The sequence below is a fragment of the Chiloscyllium plagiosum genome, unplaced genomic scaffold, assembly GCF_037043375.1.
Source record: "Chiloscyllium plagiosum isolate Xiang-an unplaced genomic scaffold, Cpla_swu_hap1 HiC_scaffold_20, whole genome shotgun sequence".
NCBI classification, from domain to species: domain Eukaryota; kingdom Metazoa; phylum Chordata; class Chondrichthyes; order Orectolobiformes; family Hemiscylliidae; genus Chiloscyllium; species Chiloscyllium plagiosum.
In genome coordinates this window covers 38,141,570-38,162,645 of record NW_028270158.1, presented here as the reverse complement: position 1 = coordinate 38,162,645, position 21,076 = coordinate 38,141,570, and the positions used below count along the sequence as shown (strand labels likewise).

The window sequence follows — 21,076 nt, the reverse complement described above, 5'->3', positions numbered from 1 at the left end:
ACCCATATTGCATGAAGACAAAAGTAGTGCACCAAGGGCAGCATTAATTCACTTCCTTGAACCAGTATCACATATTTTCCATTCAGTCATGTATCAAGAGGGCACTGGAGAATAGCGACTTTCTATATGTATGCTATACTCGAGTATGTGTGTCAGTAAAATCTTATTTGCATTCATTCAGATGCATTACTCCATTTTTCTATTCGTCAAACACACCAGTGTAATATTATCTACTCGGTATAACCACATTCAGCCAAACAACGTTATTGTAATATTCAGGGCTTTGAGCCAGTCAGTGGATGATGTCAAGATGTTGGTCCTGTGAGATCTCGCGAGAGTTCCTCGAGAGCGGAAGTTGCCTGGCGAGAGGCTGCGAGACAGTTGATTGTGTCCGGGAAGCCGTTTCTTGACGGTGACTAGAATGAGCGTACTCCTGCCCTGACTCCACTGGCGGACGGAGCAGCAACCGCCTTCTCTTTCTCCCCCCGCACGCCGAGGAACCGAGGTGAGCGCCGGGTGTCTGTGATGGGGCCGCCGGTGCCCGAGGATAACGCCCGGGGCAGCTCCAGGCTTTTGCAGGCGGCACCAGCTGTAAGGCCGGCTGCAGTCACTGCGTCTGCGCGCCTTGGTGGAGGGGCGGGCCGATTGCGATGATTGGCATGTGGACCAATCAATCGAAAGAGAGCACTCCCAGTTTGTGTTGTGACTGGCTATTGAGAACCAACCAGATTACCATGGGGCGGGATAGCGAGGTCAAAGGAATCCGAATTCGTGAATGGATGAGTGATGTTGGGATGCAGCTTTTTATTTTCCCGTATTTGGGAGGTGTCATTGATGGCTGAGTACTTGTTTGGATTTTGAGTGTTAATACCCAATGTTTACACTGTTGGCAACTCTAGACATGTTGCTGCATGAGACTTTTTTTAATTAAAAGACTCATGCAGCAGTAGTAGCATCCCTATCTGTGGGCCAGGGGGTCAGTTAACTTAGTTGGCTGGACGGCGGATTTGTGATGCAGAATGACATAAACAACATGAATTCAATAACCACATTGGCTGAGGTTACCATGAATAATTCTCCTTCTAAACCTAACCCCTCACCTGAGGCCTGGTGTCCCTCAGGTTGAACATCTCTCTAAGCCTTATGATCTGGTAATTTTGTAGGAACCTTTTACCTTTGGGCCAGGAGGACTGCGATCAAGATCTGCCTGCTCTGATGTGTATTGTAACATGCCTGAGCAGGTTGGTTTTTTTTTAACCCTTCTTAGCCTGCTGCCAGTTGAACTTTAATATTCGGCAAGGCTCTATTTTAATTTTTCAGCTGCACAATATCATAGAGTTTTTACAGCACACAAAGAGTCCACTCTGATTAACAAGCATATATTCAACTATTCTGACTCTGTTTTCCAGTGTTTGGCCTGTAACCTTGTATTCCTGCTTATTAACTGTCTTGAGGGCTCTCAGCTTCCTTAGTAGCAAGTCTAACTACACAATTTATTTTCCCTCAAATCCCCACTAAACCTCATGCTCCTCATTTTAAGTCATGCCTGCTTGTTATTGACCTGTCTGCTCAGGGGAAATATCTCTCCCTATCTATGTTTCTCATAACTTTATACTCCTGAATCAAGTTCCCCCTCAGTCTTCTCTGCTCCATAGAAAACAGCCCTAACCTATTTAGCGTCTCTGCATAGCTGAATCACTCCAACCCAGGCAATGTCCTGGTGAATCTCCTTTGCACCATATTTAGTGCAATCACATCCTTAAATTTCAGTTGATCAAATATGGGAGATTATAGTCTCATAAATACATTTGTGCATCCTTGGGTTTGCCAGATGTTGATGATCAGTGAAGTAATAATGTAAAACAATGTATTCACCCAGTATCAGTTGTAAAATGATACATTTGTAACAAATGCAGTGTATCTTACTCTAAAAGGTATTGTGTTGGTGCTACTTTCCAACTGATTCGTTTCCAACTTGTTACGAGTGCATTGTGTGAATGGGTGAAATCAAAATTGCCAGTAACCGCAATTCTGTAATGCAGTTTTTTGCAGAACACACTTCTGGTATGTCGAAGGTTATGTGTGTGAGTTAAACCTGAAAATAATAAAGAAACAGCCAGACTGCCAGCTTCTGTGGATAGAGAAGCAGAGTTAATATTTGAAGTCTGCCAGGATTCTTCTGCAGAATTCCAAGCTGAATAAGAGTCAAATTTGAATTAGAGTTAACTCAGGAAAATGTTAAAGCATGTTTGAGTCCCTGCAACAGTAAAATAACTTGCAATATGAAACATATTTCCTAGAACATAGTAAAACTTATGAATTTTGTGAATGGTATGAAGAATAACATTTTAACAGACACCAATCTTTATTTTCAGTTTAAACACTCAGATTATAAAAGTATTCTAATGTTATTAATAAATAATCACAGACTGCAATAAATGCACAGACGTTATTTTTAATGATAGATGATAATTTCTAATACAATACATGGTCCACAACATTTTTCCCCAAATTAAGATAAAGGGAAGATTTATTATGTAGTAGTTATATTACTAAACTTGTAACTCAGAATCCTTAGCATTTGCTTAGGAGCATGAGAGTTTGAATCCCACCATGTCAGTTTAAAAATCTGAATTTGGTTTTTAAAAATCTGACATTAGCAACGAAGAAAATTCAACTGTTTCAGTGCGTTTCTTGGGAATGATATCTGCCATCCTTACCAAGCCAAAGCTGTATAAGAGAACTAATTCCACATCAATGTGGCCGAAGTCTTATGAAATCAAAATATCACAGATGCTGGAAATCTGAAATAAAAATAGAAAATGCTGCCAAATCTCAGCAGGTCTGGCAGCATCTATGGAGAGGGATGCAAATTTCAGAGTTATTTTAGTCACACAGACTGCACATTCTGACCTTGATGGTTCCTAGTAATTCAGACTGACCTTGGGACTAATCTGGAACTGAATCAGGCAGAGAAATGTCAACACCTAAACACCATTGCAGCTTGGCCAGCAGAGGACGACTGATTAAGGTAAAGTCACCATAGTCCCACTAGCCCAGACAGCTGCTCTGTCTTAGAGAGAGAGAGATATGACTGGTGGTTTAACCTGGGGATCACCATGCCTCAGTCGAGGGAAAGGGTGAATTGGAGAGTCCTTTATGATAACCTCGGCCTATACAGGAATTGAACCCACATTCTGCATTGTGAATCTGCCATCCAGCTAACTTACCCTGTATTGGTTTAGCAGGACCATGTAATATATCTATTTCTCTGTATCTTTTAAAGGATGTGGAGGAGCCAGTGTTGGACTTGGGTGAACAAAGTTAAAAATCACACAACATCAGGTTATAGTCCAACAGGTTTATTTGGAAGCACTAGCTTTTGGAGAGATACTCCTTCATCAAGCAGCTGTGGAGCAGGGCCATAACACACAGCATTTATAGCCAAAGATTACAGTGTTATGCAACTGAAATGATATATTGGATGAACCTAGTTTGCTGTTAAATCTTTCATCTTTTAGAATGGATTGCACATTTCAGTTCATTAATATGTAAATCTCAGAACTTCCTCAGTGACATTCTCGAGATAACTTGAGATTTTATAAGGAATCTTTTTAAGGAGTGTGACTTAATCTACTCAATAATAATTGCAGTGTGTTATGGGTGATTTGATTTTCTTTTCAGCTGTGAATGACAGACATCGTATCCTCCACCATACTTAGTGAAATACAACTTCGGTTACTCTGTCATGATGACATAGATACAGTGAAGCTTCTATGTGGTGACTGGTTCCCAATAGAGTGAGTATTACTAGCATTTAAGTTTCTTTTGTTTCTATAGATTCTTCAGAGTAAGCGTTGGAGCCTCCTTTAATATTCCAAGGAACTACAAACTTCATACAGATATTTCCTTGCCTTTCCCCAGTTAATCCTACCAATACATTGTTTGTTGTTTACAGTCTTTAAGAGAAAAAATAATTCTTACTTTGCTTTAGAAGAACTTCATTTTATTGTCATACTGGATTTAGGTCTAATTACAAACTATGAAATTATACGGTGTCCTGAAAATATCAGCAAAATCCACATTTGTAATGCATTGGTGTTGCAATTAGAACGTAGGGACTAGTTGACATCTTGTGGAAAGAAGGTTGATCTTGTCTTCTGCTTTGACCAGGTACCCAGATTCATGGTACCGGGACATCACATCCAACAAAAAATTTTTTTCCTTGGCAGCCACATATAAATGTGGTATTGTGGGGATGATAGTAGCAGAAATAAAAAGTCGATCAAAGGTACATAAAGAGGTAGGTCGACACACCAAGTTCTACAGACAAGTCTGGCATGTTCAATTTCAAATGTTGTTTTTGTATGTTTGCAAAATGATCTGATGATTGCAAAAGCTTTGACAAAAGGAGTTTTCTTTTAGCAATATCTTTCCTTAAGATTAAAAGGAAGTCCTGCAGCTATTAACTTGCATTTGTTTAATGCAACAATCCTAAACAATCTAGCAGCAAATTATTTTTGTTTGAGGGGAACTACAAAATTGACGTAGTAGATCATTGTAAATAATAAGGGCCGAAGGGACTTAAACTTGTTATTAAATGAAGACAACATACAAACAAGATTTGATATTCTTCATTTGCAGTAAAATTATTACAGTGGTATATGATGAAAGTGAAAAGGGCTATAGTGATTCAAGAATGATTTGAAGCAATTTACAATTCAAAGCACTGGTATGTCCCATTTTCGTCTTTTTTGTAACCAAGGGAAAATATCAAAGAGGGAAATAATGATTTCTCTTTTTTAATATTGTTACTAAAATGACTTGAGGAATTATGTTGCTGGATCAGTGGGTAATTACATACATTGTTGTGCAACACTCAATTGTACGAAGCAGGAAGCTCAGGTTTGATTAGCTGATTTCAGCCTGAACAGTGGGAAGCAGAGAAAAAATCAACAGCTTTCCCATTCTCATTGCTGTTCCATAATTCTTAGTAGGTGTTCACGTATGTGAGCGGTGAGTTAATGCTGCAGCGGTTATGGTATTTGACTCATTATAAAAATCGTGGCTTAATGATTCCTGGGATGAGTTAAAATCCTATCACAGCTACTGTGATATTGAAATTAAATTAATTTAATAAATCTGGAATTATAATATTAATGTCAGTAGGAATGAACATGAAACACCAAATTGTCATTAAAACCAGTCTTGTTCATTAATATGCTTCAAGAAAATAAACCTTCTTGTCCTGTATGTGTCTTTAGATTTATCTGCCACTGAACTAGGAAAGCAACCTCTAAAGTTACATTCAGGAAGGCTATTCATTGCCACCCTTGCCAGCAATGAGGAATGGGCAATATATTTCAGCCAGTGATGCCCACATCCTATGAAAAAATATTTTAAAAAGGCCAGATCAAGCAGATTAGTTCAGTGATGCTTTCTATTAAGATCACAAAATGAAGAAAAATTACTTGAGCACAATTAGTTACAAACTAAATTCAGTAAGTCCTTTTGCAGAGCAAGATTTAAGTTTCTAATGCACTGAACTACAGTATTTCATTGATTACAAAGTTGGAAGTTAGATTGAAAGATGCCTGTTGCGAGCTTGCTTACAATTGTATATTTCAATAAGAAATAATTTCAGTTTGTAGAATCAAAAGTCAAAATGAGGAAATTTAAAGCTACAAATGCTTGGAATATGAAATAAAAAAGCCTGAAATACTCAACGGGTTAGACAACATCTGTGAAGATGAGAATTGACTTGTGTATTTATTTCTGAGCAAAACTCTTAAAATGTACTGAACTCACTGTATATTAAATTATCAATCAAAATTGAAAAACTCAAAATTGAGTTTTTCTTCTATAATAATGTGTTGCAGTTAAACAATATTCTCTCTTCCTATAGGATGGAGATATTTTGGCCTCAAGTTTTCCCATAGAAACACAAGTTGCTTACATTTTAAGTCTAGGGGTTGTAAAAGAATTCAGGAAACATGGAATAGGTAAGTGTATTAACTAATACATTCAAACAATATCTTGTATTAGAAATAAAGTGATAATAGGTTTGTCAAGATTGAGGCATTGTTTGTACTTCATGCATTTCAGACAGTTTATGAATGAATGAATGATTGATTGATTGAATGAATTATTAGGATCATTGGCTCATTGATGAAGTTTGTGAATGATAAAAATAAGGTTAATTTCAAAAATTCTGTTCATTTATGTTTTTATATCATTTCTATCAAATCTATGGTATTAAATATATTAAAATCTTATCATTACATGTACATTTTATGCAAAAATATCAACACACTCACTCCAAAACCATCATCCTCATTTGTCTGTAGTTGTGAATAATAGCTGCAAACTTTTCCCATTCATAGGGATCATGTTTGATATTTACAAAATCTGACAAAGTTCTGTTTGATTCTGGTTTGATTTCTGGACTAAAGTAAATGTAAATGAAATGGTAGTGATACAACCAATACTCCTAAATCTCTGATGCAATTTAATTTCGTTACTCGGTTTGCTGCAGAATACTCTGGTGGAAATATGGCAGATGAACTCTCAATGTGCTTTCTTCACCCTGGGGATTAGAGCTCTGGTCACCTAGGGAAAATTACATGGTGGGTTCCAGTGAAATCCTTCTGCAGTGAATGAGCAATGTCATGGCAAAATTATGCCTTTTACTTGTCATACATTTTGCAGTTGTGAGTTTGCTGTCATTAACCTGCTGGGAATTTTACTCTGCAGATCCATTGTTCTCTGTCTTGTCATTTCTTTTGGGATGGCAATGTGGTAAGATTGTGCTTGTGTGTAAAAGATCCTCTTGACCAAGAGCAATAACAGTTGACTACCTTTGGAGGTATCATTCCCACCCCATTTCCCCAAACCATATTATGCCAATAAGAGATACTGTGTGGAATAAGCTTAACCTTTCAATACAAGTGAAAGCTGTCAATGCTCAAAGGAACTATTAAAAAAGAGGAGAAAATAAGCAATTTCACATGTGATACAATGCATTGGTATACCAAATTGCTGCTATCAACTGAAGAGCAATATGGCAGTGAAACCCTATTTCAGGTGGAGCTTATAGTGGCATGATGTAGGGTCAAATTTCTTTCATCTAGTTTTGGTTTTTAATGAGAAGATGCTGAATAAAGGCAGTAGTGTCTCTCAGCAAGGTGGAAACACAATCAAAAGAAAAGTGCCTCTGGTATCCACCTTCCAATAACACACAGCATTAAATTCACTTTTGATTGGTTACATCACAGTGAATTAGGTAATGAATAAATAATTGCTTGTAATTATTTAGCACCTGAAAGGTAAGGAAATAGTCCTGAATGCTTCACAAAAGTGTTTTTTTTATTTTTAAAAGCTAAACTTGAGCTGTTTAAGGTATTATTGGGGCAGACCAGTTTTAGGGAGGGACTTAAAGAAAGAGAGGCTCAAGGTTTATAGAAAGAATACCAGAGCTAGTGGAACAATCAACCATCTGGCAGCATTTAAGGAGGAGAAACAGAGTTAATAGATGCTGCCAGACTTGCTTAGTTTCTCCAGCAATTTATGGTTTTGCTTGTTTCAGATCTTCAGCGTCCATAGTTCTTTATTTTATTCCAGAGCTTAGGACTTGACAGCAGAAAGAATGGCCAGCACAAGTGGAGTAGTTAAGGTTAGGGATGTACAAAAGTTTAGAATTAGGCAAGTACTGATATCTTGGAGATTTCTGGGCTGGAGCAGATTAGAGACTGGGAGAGGCAAGACATAAAGCAGTGAAGAATGGTAGATAAACTGAACTAATTCTCTTTATTGAGGTTAAAAAAAGGTGGACATGATTCGCACATTTTAAAAATGTAAAATATAACTGGAATGTATTTTGGACATATTTAATGTAAATATCTAGTGAATGTGAAATTACAGTAAGTTACTGTATGCATTTAAGTGGTTAACCTCTTTAAGGTTTATACAAGGGGACTTGAAAACAAGGATAATTATTTTTAAAATAAAATATTGTTTAGCCAGGTGCCAAGATAAGTCAGTGAATGCAGAGGTGCTAGGTGAATGAAACTTTGTTCAAGCAAGGAAATGGGCAATGGAGTGAACTAGTTATTTGTGTCTAAAGGTAACAAATAAAGAGGATGAGGATTTCAGCAGCAGATCTGCTACAGCAAGACAGAGTTGAGCAAAGTTAGCAAAGTTAAATAGGTTGTCTTGGTATATGAATCACATAAAATTGGTTTATAAGGGGGGTTCAGGTATAAAAGTAGGGAGGTTTTGTATAGTTGTAAAGGGCTTAGTAACATCTGGAGTGTTGTGTGCAATTTTGGTCTTCATCCTGGATACAACATTAGAAGCTATTCAGAGAAGGCTGACTCAACTGATTTATGCAAATTCATGGGATGAAGGGACTGTCTTACTAGAAAGTCTTGGACAGGTTGGGTCTACATCTTTTGGAGCTGATAAGAGTCAGAAGTGATCATATTAAAACAACTAAGATCTTGAGGGGTCTTAACAGATTGGATGACAAGAGGATGTTACTTCTAGTGAGAGAGACTAAAACTAGTGGACACAGTTTTAGAGCAAGAGGTCTTCCTTTTAAGCGGTTAGGATTAGGATTTTTTATCTTTGAGGATTGTTAGTCTGTGGAATTCTTTTCACCAGAGAGGAGTGGAGGCAGGGTCATTGAATATTTTTAAGGCTAATTTAGATAGATTCTTGACTGACATGCCAAACATTATAGGAGGTATATAGGAAAGAAGAGTTGAAGTCACAATCATATCAGCCACTAATATTACCAAACTGTGGACCAGTCTCAAACAATCAATTCCTCTTAATTTGTGCATATTTAGTGAAAAAAAACAGCTGGTATATTTTGTGCTATTGAGATTGTGTTGGGGGGGCGGGGTGACTTTGCATAAAAAGCAACACAATGTTTTCCAGGATTCTCACTGATCTTTGTCCTAAAGCTACAATGGGTGAGTGAGAGAACCCCCATTTAGATTCAACTCCGTAATGCCTATGAAAATACATAGAAACAATACAAATTATTCAAAGAAAAATATCAAAGACTACCCAGCTTTGAAGAATGGTTAGGTAAGCTGAATGCATTCTCATTATTTATGTAAAAATGGCATAAGGGGAGAGCATGATTCATGTGTTTTAAAAATGGAGAGTGCAGTGGAAATTACTCTCGTTGAAACTAATATAAGTAGTGAATATTATTAAAGTAATTTGCCATATGAATTTAAGTAGTAACTTCTTTGAAGTTAACGTTATTGGCAGATGTAGAAAAGTAAATACAACAAATGCAAGTTCTGGCAGGTTATTCAAAGGTTTATCATGTTCTGTCAGTATATTTTGAAGGTGAAGTATGAATTCACTAGGGGATATTTTGAAGATAATTGGGCTCTCAAACAAAGCTTTAGTATTGGAAGTATGCTTTATATTTGTTATATCACTGTAGATGTTGACAAAATGTATACATTATTTCTTGAGCTGACGAACCTCCAGTCTTCTCATTGTGGGGAACTATCTAGTTTGTATTGCCCTTATACAAACAAGGAGCTGGAGAATGCCATTGGCCCCTCAAGCGTCCTTCAGCATTTGGTAAGATCATAACTGATCTGATTGTAACCTCAAATCTACATTCTGGTCAACCCATGATCATCTATCACCTCTTTGCTTACCAAAAATCTATCCACCTCTGCCTTAAACATATTCAAGGACTTTGCTTCCACTACCTTTTCTGGAAGAGCTTTGAAGATCATAACCTTCTGTGAAAACAGATTTTATCTCATCTCTGTTTTAAATGGGTGACCCCTTATTTTTAAAGAGTAACACCCCCAATTCCATAAGAGGAAACCTCTCCGCGTCAAGGTCCCTCAGGATCTTGTATGTTCCCTTGTCTTCGATTCATTGAAATTGGAGAATTATAGGTGCTAAGTTGTACTTGAAGGCACAAAAGTCAATACTTGTAACATGAATGTTTTTGTTTAAGATGATGAAGAGCAGGCTAGATAGCAGGCAGGAAAGCTACATTGAAATGAAGAGAAAAATAGTACAGATTGGTTAAATTATAATCACTTCTTTACTTGAGTAAACTACTGGAAATAACTAAGAGAAACAGAGGCCTCTTGTTTGTGGAATAGTGTATGCTATGGGAATGAGGAAATGTGAAGCAGGGAAGAAAACTGAAGTAAAATTCAAAGAAGTAGACTTTGTTTTTGGTTTCCGGGAGTGATAATTTAAAATAAATTATTGGTAGCTATGGTGATTTAAACTGTATGTTATATGAATTCCAGTGTGAGGAGGTACTTATAACTAGTCTAAAGATAAGTCTACAGTTTCCATATTGGATGATTTTAGTACCAGCTGTGTACTTGCTGGTCTTTATTTTCATGCTGATGTGTGAGACAGTTTGGTGAATCCTCGGGAAGGAAATGTTTGTGGAACTGAGATACCTCTGTTTTTGAAATAAATTCATTCAGGGCTGGGCCGAGTGGCTCAATATATTTAATGTTCAGAGGATATTTCCCCTCATGGGAAAATCAAGGACTAGAGGGCATAGTCTTAAGGGATGCCAGTTAAAGTCTGAGGTGAAGAGGAATTCAACTCTCAAATAATTGAGTGTCTTTCGAACTCCTTGCCAAAGCGAGCTGTGGGGGCAGAGTCCTTGTGTATATTTGACACTGAAATCGATTCTTGCTCAGTACAGGAATTTTTTGTTATGGAAAAATGGAAAGAGTGGAAAAGTGGACATGAAGAGTGTTGGATCAGCTATGATCCTGTTGAATGATGAAGTAGTCTCAAGGACTTGAGTGGTCTACTCCTGTTCCTGTTCCTATTCCTTATGGTACAGGTAAAAAACCTTTTATCCAAAATCCCAAAATCTGAAAAGCTCCGAAATCAGAAAGTGTTTCCTTTTTTTTCTCTCATTAACAAGGTTGTTTGGCGTGCAAACAATTAACCCAACTCCACACCCACTCGATGCATGTCACTCAGATGTGATGTGGAGGGGGTGGGGGGGAGGGGCATGGCCCAGCACTAGCAGGTCTCAATTCTCTCTCAGGGACTGTTGCTCACAGTGAATCTGCTGTTCTGTAAGATTTTAAAAAATTTTGCCATCAAACTGTCACTTATTCCGGAAGTCGAAAAATTCTGAATTCCAAAAACCAGCTCGTCCTGAGCGTTTTGGATAAAGGATTGTGTACCTGTATTATGGATCCTCAAAATTGTGTCCTTTAAATCGGGATATGCTTTCTATGTACTGTTAAAATGTCAAATCTTGAAGTATATTTCAATGATTATTCCATGTTTTACTTTTAAGGTTCTTTGTTACTTGAAAGCCTGAAGGACCATATATCAACCACAGCTCAAGACCATTGCAAAGCAATCTATTTGCATGTCCTTACTACCAATAGTACTGCCATCCACTTCTATGAAAATAGAGACTTTAAACAACATCATTACTTGCCCTATTATTACTCTATACGTGGTGTTTTGAAGGATGGCTTCACTTATGTTCTTTATATCAATGGGGGACATCCTCCTTGGACAATCTTATATCCTTTAAACAGCATTAAGCTCTTAAACCCTCAGAATACATTTTTCCTACATATAAAAGTTTTGGTTGAATTATTTAATCACTTGTAGGTTTCAAGTTTTTAACTATTATGATGCAATCTGAAAGATTTGATTGACTAATACAAATTATTAAAATAAACGTTAAGCAATTTACTACAGTGGTTACAGTTTATTTTAATCTTTGTCTCTTTTAACATTAAAATAATGTATTGTTAGCTTCCATGTAGCATATATGATTTATTGTATATTGTATTAAGCAATGCAAAAGTAATTGAGCGAGCTGTGAGAAAATTGTTAACTATAAGTTGTTTTGCGTATATGCAGCTTAGTTTCCCCGGTAGCTGAATTTCTGTTGATTGCTAATTCATATGGCTAGAAGTTTACTTGAATGATTCTTGCAAACTTGGTTGTATAATGAATTCTGGTATACAAGTCTGTTGCACAACATTGCTTAATGCTTTTTTCTGAATTTCCATGTTCATTAGTGAAGGATTTATTTGGTCTGTACAGTATTAGAATTGAGGAACCCTTATTTGTATAGTGAGCTCCATTGTCTGATGTGTAGGACACTTTATCTTGGCCCACCATTTGCATGCATTTTGTTAATTATACATCAGTGTTAATGTGGCTAAATAACCTTGTTGTTTAGTCAATATCAAATATAAAACTGACCTAAGGAACTAAAGTGAGAATCAGTAGAAATGGTAAAATAAAATTCTTTTTATGCTTCATATGGATGTCCAGTTAAACCACAATTATTGCTATGAAGCATATCATTGTTATAATGTAATTTATTGCAATTTCTCCGAGTTTGAGTAATTTCAAGTGGAAAAAATCATCCATTGCCTATAGAAGGAGTGTTCTGTCAAAGACCAGTGCAGTGTTAATTATTCCAATTTCAAAGCTTTCTCTTTCTGTTCGACAACAGGACAATTGCTTTTACCTACTTGTTTGATTACAGTAGATGTAGTTTTAGAATGTGAAATTCTCGGTCCAGTTTGATAAAATTATTACTTAAGATGCCATTTTTAAAAGAAATTGTATTTAATTTGCAGGACAATTTATTTATTTTCAGTGAGATACTTGATAACTTGTGGCTGAGACACACTGTAATTGAGATACTCACTGCCATGAAAATCAATGTTCACACTTGAGACTGAACTTGACCAGAAATGATCAACTCGAAAGACAGATACTGTAGGATGTTATGAGTAGGGAAAGGAGACTAATGTAGAGTTTGCCTTAAAGAATTTGAAGATAAATTGCCACTAAGTTTCCAAGAATCTTTCTAGAACTACTTGGAAACAGTAATAACTTGCTTGAACATGAAAACAACTGGATTTGAATTTTCAGATGTGAAAGTTTGGCAGTTAATGTGTCCAATGGGTGAAATTCAGTGAAATTATTTTACATTTGGAGAAATACCTTTTTGAAACAATTGAAGAGATTAATTACAACATCCCAGATTTAAGGATATTTCCCTTTTAAAACCCTAAAATGTAATTCAAAAATGGATAAAAATATATGAAGAATCTCGTTCTCTGCTTTGATAACTAGGTCATATCTTTCAGAAGGGTAAAAAAAAACAGAGGGACATGTGGGAAATAGCCAAGCCACAATAATGAGAGCCTTGATACTTCTTCCAGATACCTGTGGGATAGGTTAGGGAATACCAATCATACTAGACAATTTATACTCTGGAATGAGAAAAAAAATGGGCCTGAAGCAGAATTGGAAAACATGTTTTCTTTCAGTTGCTTCCCTGTAAGCATCTTTGCATTAAACCTTGTGATGATAGTCTGGGTAACCATAGAGTGGGGACTTCATTAACTACAATAATCTTGAGGTATGTCATGCTTAACCTGAAGGAAAAAGCAATTTCTTTCTCAAACTTTTGGAAGTTCTTAAAACAAAAAAGGCTTTAAGCAGCTGGTTACGTTCAGAACTTTAGCATAAGGGAACATGACTTGAAATGTATTTTTTTTTAAAGTAATCAGTTACTTAAATTTGGTTCGCACAAAAATGCATAAAACAGATGAGCTGAGTGATATGACAGTAGAGTTTAGCCTTTGAAAAAGGAAGGCTTTGGTAAAAGGTGAGAACCTTTAAAGTGAACAAGAGGACAATTTTGAAAGATAGGTCTAGATCATATCCATACGTATGAGGAAGTATGGAGTATTCTTTGTTTTGTGTCATTATATAAAGGTAAAGATTATTGATTGGATGGGTAAATCTGATAATAACTGTTGCTCTGTACTTTTACTTGCTGAAGTAAAGCAACTTAACAAATCATAAAAACCTTTCTCATTTGGCCTGCTCTTGAAGAGAGTGGAGAATACATGTATTAAGAACACAAGATCATTTCAGCACGAGAAATACCATTAAACTTGCAAATTATTAATCTTCTTTTAAGAAAGAACAGTAGGGGATGATTACATTAAAATAAATGAAGTAAGTTGTAGCATGTGGAACATTAATTGTGCAAGAATAGGAGGAGTCTTGAACTAACGATTTGGGAGTTAAAGGTAAGATTAAAGTTGTCAGTGACAAATTTGAAGACAGCAAACAAAGGACACTAAAACTAATATATATGGATGTAAAATAAATGCCTCAGACATCCATAAATGTAAAATGCAATGATGTATTTAAGCTTGGAGTAAAACAGTGGTTGTCAAATGTTTTGTGTAAGGAATTCCTTTCAAATACCCATATTTTTGAGAATCCCTTTCCAAAGATCTGTGCTGGTTGCCAAGTAGAACAAAAATTCTGTCACATTTCAAAAGATGATTTGTAGTGGTATGTACAGCATTAAGAATAACGTACTTATAAGTAAACAAATACAAAAATCAGATAGCCAATCATCAGAAATTTGCTTATTAAGTGATTTAACGTCTGGTCAAGAAACCACTAGCTTCCAATAGTTGACTGCTGTTGTTTCTCGACCTAACTGGTTATAATGAGCTTCTGGAACTGGGTTATCTGCAAATGAAACTCTTACAAGTCTTGACAGGATATTTGCAGGTAGGATGTTTCCCCTGGTATGAGGGTCGAGAACTGGAAACAGTCTCAGTAAGGGTCAGGTCAGTTAGAACTGCAATGAAGGGGAGTTTCTTCATTTGGAGAGTAATGAATCTTTAAAATTCTTTGTCCCTGGGAGCTGTAAAGATATCTCCAAATTTGAGATCATTGAATATCCTCCTCCTCCTCCTCCTCCTCCTCCTCCTCCTCCTCCTCCTATTTATTATGTTCTTGTGCCTCCTCCTATCTTGGTGTAATAGCAGCAGTTTTGGAAAATTTGAAGTGAAGCAACATTGTTGTTTTATCACTTTTTCATTGTTAAATTAAGAATGTAGTCCAAATCCATAATTTGAAAAAGTTGTATTGTAGTCCTTGACGCACCTTCACTGACTATCTTCAACACATTGGCTCAACTCTGGTGAACTTGAGGCCTTGCTCCATTCCCCAGCGAATATATCGTCAGGCACAGAATCTTATTCGCAGTTTTTTACCCTGGCCTGGTATCTCAGCGAAAGGTGGTATAGAGTACAGCAGGGCAATGTGATGCTGATTTTTTAAGCAAACAATTTGAAAAGGTGAGCAATTTAAAACTTTCTTCTTTTCTGTTACAACTGTGAAATCTAATCTTGAAATTTTGATGCTACATTTCTAACAATTTGTTTTGAAAATAGTTATGTATGTTTTTAGGTACTAGTTACTTTTCTATCCTGTTGAAGTGCTCTTTTAATGTGTTTATTTGGGATTTTCTTATTCTGAAAGTTGGTGAGATTGCAAATTGCAATATATTTGAATTTTCATTTGACTTAATGGTTTACATCATTTTTATTTGTTTCATTAATATTTAGCTTGGCCAGGTCTTATGCTGAAAGAAGTGTCATGTCTGCCATTATTACTCCAATAAAGTTAACAATAAATTCTAAAGACTGCACATGCACAATTCAATACAGAAATCAGAAGTTTATTGTCAATGCTTCCAAACTTCCTCAGATGATGCAGTCCTGAAGACACCCTCGATTCCTTACTTCAGTAAGGCGTTCGACAAGGTTCCCCATGGGAGACTGATTAGCAAGGTTAGATCTCATGGAATACAGGGTGAACTAGCCATTTGGATACAGAACTGGCTCAAAGGTAGAAGACAGGGGGTGGTGGTGGAGGGTTGTTTTTCAGACTGGAGGCCTGTGACCAGTGGAGTGCCACAAGGATCGGTGCTGGGCCCTCTACTTTTTGTCATTTACATAAATGATTTGGATGCGAGCATAAGAGGTACAGTTAGTAAGTTTGCAGATGACACCAAAATTGGAGGTGTAGTGGACAACGAAGAGGGTTACCTCAGATTACAACAGGATCTGGACCAGATGGGCCAATGGGCTGAGAAGTGGCAGATGGAGTTTAATTCAGATAAATGCGAGGTGCTGCATTTTGGGAAAGCAAATCTTAGCAGGACTTATACACTTAATGGTAAGATCCTAGGGAGTGTTGCTGAACAAAGAGACCTTGGAGTGCAGGATTATAGCTCCTTGAAAGTGGAGTCGCAGGTAGATAGGATAGTGAAGAAGGCGTTTGGTATGCTTTCCTTTATTGGTCAGAGTATTGAATACAGGAGTTGGGACGTCATGTTGCGGCTGTACAGGACATTGGTTAGGCCACTATTGGAATATTGCGTGCAATTCTGGTCTCCTTCCTATCGGAAAGATGTTGTGAAGCTTGAAAGGGTTCAGAAAAGATTTACAAGGATGTTGCCAGGGTTGGAGGATCTGAGCTACAGGGAGAGGCTGAACAGGCTGGGACTGTTTTCCCTAGAGCTTTGGAGGCTGAGGGGTGACCTTATAGAGGTCTACAAAATTATGAGGGGCATGGATAGGATAAATAAGCAAAGTCTTTTCCCTAGGGTTGGGGAGTCCAGAACTAGAGGGCATAGGTTTAGGGTGAGAGGGGAAAGATATAAAAGAGACCTAAGGGGCAACTTTTTCACTTAGAGGGTGGTACGTGTATGGAATGAGCTGCCAGAGGAAGTGGTGGAGGCTGGTCCAATTGCAACATTTAAGAGGCATTTGGATGAGTATATGAATAGGAAGGGTTTGGAGGGATATGGGCCGGGTGCTGGCAGGTGGGACTAGGTTGGGATGTCTGGTCGGCATGGACAGGTTGGACCAAAGGGTCTGTTTCCATGCTGTACATCTCTGACTCTAAGTGGAATTCAATGAACTAATGAAAACTTATTTCTTTATAGTATTAGTTTTGCCGAAAATATCCTTATGAGGTTACATCTTGTTGAACTAAGTGTATCTGAGATATTTTCCTTCATGCCATATGTGTCCCAATAACTTAATCAAAAGTGAAAAAATTAGTACAGTGTATGGTCCCTGGTTCCCTGTCTGGAAGAAGACTGCAGTGAAATTGGCAGTTTACTCTATCTGATGGCACCGATGTTGATGGATCCCTTGACCTAACATTTTATTCACACTGGCTCTGGGATAGGTGAAATCATACCTCCAATATCGCCAAATTTTGTAAGAAGCTTTCTTTGAGGCCAGCAGCAAGCACTGTCACTTCACAACCTCATGTGGAATCCAGATCTCTGATATATTTCATTTGTTGACTTGTTTTTCTGTTCTTTTCTGTTTTAATTGAACTTGTGTGTGTTTGGTGATTTTTGGCTTATAAAGTTTAATTGAAAAAAAAATTATTGTGTTTTGGTTAAGTGTGATACAATAACCTGTAAGTCTTGAAATCATTGTCAGTTGTGACAAGGTTGGTGGAAACCTTCAAAAAATGGCAGGTGGCAGATGAAGTTCAATGCAAAGAAATTCATTTTTGTATGAAGAACATGAGATGATACAAAATAACAGTAAAGTTAAAAATACAGGAGTCGGGCACCGTGATGTGTACTTGCATACATTATTGAAGCTGACAGGGCAGGTTGAATAAGTGGCTAATAAAGCAGAATTAAGTGTAGACTTAATTTACAGGCATAGAGTGCAAGAGCAAAATGGTTATATTGAATTTCTATTGTGTCCAGTTCTGGACTCCCACATTTTAGGAAGATATGAAAGCATTGTAAAGAATGCAGGAAAGATTCAGGAGTACTTCTGGGGATAAGGAACCTCACATAACAGTTGGAGAATTTTGGAATTTTCCTTGGATAAGAATGGTGATAGAAGTATTCAAAATCAAGAAAGGTCTGAACAGAGTAGATAGGAAGTTAACTGTTCTCACTCTCAAAAGAATTCATAACAAGAGGGTGCAGATTTAAAGTAATTGCAAATGAATCAAAAACAAAATAAGAATATTTTCACACACATGAGAAAGGTCTGGAATGTACTAGCTCAGAGTGTCACTGAGCCAGATTCAATCGAGATATTTAAAACAATTAGACTGTTACCTGAGAAAGAAGAATATTCAGAGGGGAAGGTGGGTGGGGGTGGGGGGAAGGAATAACAATAGATGAATTGTTCATTTGGAGAGTTAGTGCATGCAAAATGCGACGGATGGCTCCTGCACTGTATCAAGAACCAGGGGTCACCGTCTAAAGATACAAGGTAGGCAATTTAGGATTCAACTGATAAATTTCTTCATCCAGAGAATGGTGACCCTGTGAAATTTTCAAAGTTGAGTTAGGTACAGTTCTTGGGGTTAAAAGGATCAAAAGGTATAGGGAGAAAGCAGGAACAGGGTACTGATTTGACTGATCAGCCGTGATCATATTGAAAGGTGGAACAGCCCATTAAGGCTGAGTGACCTATTCTTCCTGTTTTTTTTGTTTCAATTTAACAATATTGTGATTGTAAATGCATTTCAGAATTTTGCTTTGTGTTCAGCAGTCAATTCTTGGAATGTCTGTTAGATTATACTTTTCTATTATTACTTTTGTACCATCTACAAATCTTGATATCCTATCGAAAATATGCTCAGAAGACAAATAATTTTTAAAAATCGATTTATTAGTGGAACCATATAGCTTTCTCCTGCTTGTATTTCTTAATAAGAAATCCTGGAAAATTCCCCCTTTCCATAATCTAGTTTAGGTGGGGAGCAATATAGTATAGGAGAAAGTGAGGACTGCAGATGCTGGAGTATGACTATGTCTGATTTAGAACTGCTATAAAATTCTGAAAGTATAGTTGGAAAAAAATACTGTTGTGTTTTCCTGTTTAATATTCTAAATTCACTAGCATGTATATTCTTCTTTTCAGCTACAAAATGACAGTCTGCACTGATTAAATTTGTATTTCTTCTGGATGTCTATATGCCAAGCAGGGAGAAGGGGATGCTGTATTTTAAGATGCTTGGAGGCACTCCCTCACTGATGCAATTTGAATTCTATATGGAATGTATTATAATACAGTGTTATGTATATGTTAATGGAACAAGTGCACTGTGTTAAGATTCATCTGTTCCATTAATGTCTTTTAATTACTTTTACACTCTGTAATTTGCTGCTATCTAGAAAACCACTGTATGTCTGTCTTGTAATTATATGTAAATTCTATTTGTTGATTTTCATAGTTTCTTTAGATTTTGTTTGGATATTTCAGTTTTTTATACACCTTGTGTGTATGGCAAAGATTCTGTATTTGGATTTTATTGTATTCGAGTTTTAAAGTGTTGAACTGGTTTATGCACATTCTTAATTTTGTCACCTTTACCTATTTTTATTCATCTAATTAAGTTTGATTTTGTAACGATGTGAAACAAAACCTACTTCTGTGATTGAGCAATGTTTTGGTTTTAAAGAAATTCTGCTTTGAGTTGCAATATATAGTAGTAAACTGTTTATATATGCATGTACTTTATTTAACAGAATTGTATTTGATTCACCTTGTTTCCACATGGGGGCAAAATACTCAGACAGTTCAGCCATCTTTTCAGTCACATGAAAGACTCACCTTGTGGGAATGCCACAAGGTGTTCAGTGATTCAAATAAAGGGAGTAATAAAAGTCCAAGATAGATGATTTTTACCATTTGCCATACTTGTTTGTTCTGCTATTCATTATTTTGTTGTATCATACTACATTCTGATCTGGAATTGGAAATTTTAGCCTGCAAGATCAGGAAAAGACATGTTTCAAAATTCAGAACATTTTCTACCTAAATTTGTCTTGAACCCTGTTTCAGAAAACAAGCTTGAGTTTAGATTTAATTTTCCTTTCTAGAAGTGAATTTAAATTTTTATTTGCTTTGCAGTGCATAAATTATGACTGAAGTTGTTTGGCTTTCTCTATATGCCACACTGTAACAATCAAATGTGTAAATATTACTATGTTTTTATCTGGTTTTTCTATATGCCTGATGATTACTGTAATGGTCTAATGTGTATGGCGTTGCAGGTCACAGATGGGAATACAGATCATTATGAGCTATTAGAACTACTGTTAAAAAAAAAGTGTTCCTACGTGATATGTCAATCTACACGAACTTCAGATTTTTTTTCGGCTTCAGTGATCTAGCTGTTTAAACATTTTTAACTTCATTCCATGATTCTGTTTTGCTATTTAAAAATGCCTACACTGTTTTCGCAGGTTTTTAAAATAATTTTGGCATCAATGACAATCAGTGTAAGACTTTTAAACGGTAATTGCACTTTAGATGTATAGTAAATGTTAAGTATATTATGTAGTGGCATCCTGTTATCTGGGCAGCAGTCTTGACTTAATACACTTAGAATTCTGATATGTTGTTGAGAACCAGTATTCATTGATTATCAAATATGACACCAAGCTGTGCAAGAAATAGAACCATAGTTTGAAATGAAGATCAAATATGTTCAGAATTTCAGTTAAATATATCAACACTATATTAGAGATTCCGATTAATGTAGCATCAGTTGTATTTTGCTTTGTGGAATTTTTATTATTTGTTGTCTCACTAGAAATTAACAGCATTTCTCATATTGAACCACCAGTTGATTTCTGGACTTCTGTATTGATTTGATTTATGAAATGTGGCAGTTGCATTCAAATTTTTTAAATAGAATTATTACATTTTGTAAAGCAAGAAACAAAACATCTGAATTCTTGTGTGGATTTATTTTTTAAAACAATTAGGATACATAAATTTACTGTTCACAACACTGTAAGAAATCTTATTCAATCTATTAAATATTACATCAAAATTATTCATTGTTTCTTCTGTTTTGAGTAGATTATAAAAGTTTTGCTGTTAGATGATTGATGCAAAATGATAGGGAACATTCTCACTAGAACGTAATACTTCACAACTATAAATCATAATTACATCAATGTATGTTCGATAAGTTAAGGAGCCTAACACACTTAGCCTTTATCCTATTGCTATCGTAAGCAGAAGTTGTAATAAATTGTGCTATTTCAAAACATTATTTCTCTGGAATATGTTTCAATACAGAAGGAGACTGCATATGTGTTGTATGTATTGCATGGTTGCAGGACAAGTTGTGTTGTGTAAGCTCTCCTGCTTTAGTCGACCAACTTTCTGTCTTGGTGAGGTGGAAGAAG

At 36.3% G+C, this 21,076-nt stretch overlaps 1 protein-coding gene across 2 annotated transcripts; it reads left to right on the top strand.

Moving 5' to 3' along the window:
- The first annotated feature begins 353 nt into the window (after nucleotides 1-353).
- On the top strand, nucleotides 354-20,940 carry naa60 (N-alpha-acetyltransferase 60, NatF catalytic subunit). 2 transcript variants are annotated; one of them, XM_043711574.2, is made up of 7 exons: nucleotides 354-505; nucleotides 3,685-3,800; nucleotides 4,174-4,303; nucleotides 5,906-6,002; nucleotides 11,327-11,561; nucleotides 14,989-15,176; nucleotides 18,795-20,940. In XM_043711574.2, exons 2-6 carry the CDS (start codon nucleotides 3,691-3,693, stop codon nucleotides 15,143-15,145), a joined length of 729 nt encoding a protein of 242 aa, XP_043567509.1. In that variant the 5' UTR covers nucleotides 354-505; nucleotides 3,685-3,690; the 3' UTR covers nucleotides 15,146-15,176; nucleotides 18,795-20,940. The 2 variants fall into 2 exon arrangements, with proteins under 2 accessions (XP_043567509.1, XP_087853944.1); XM_087997818.1 differs by lacking the exon at nucleotides 354-505 and adding an exon at nucleotides 1,223-1,241.
- The last annotated feature ends 136 nt before the right edge of the window (nucleotides 20,941-21,076 follow it).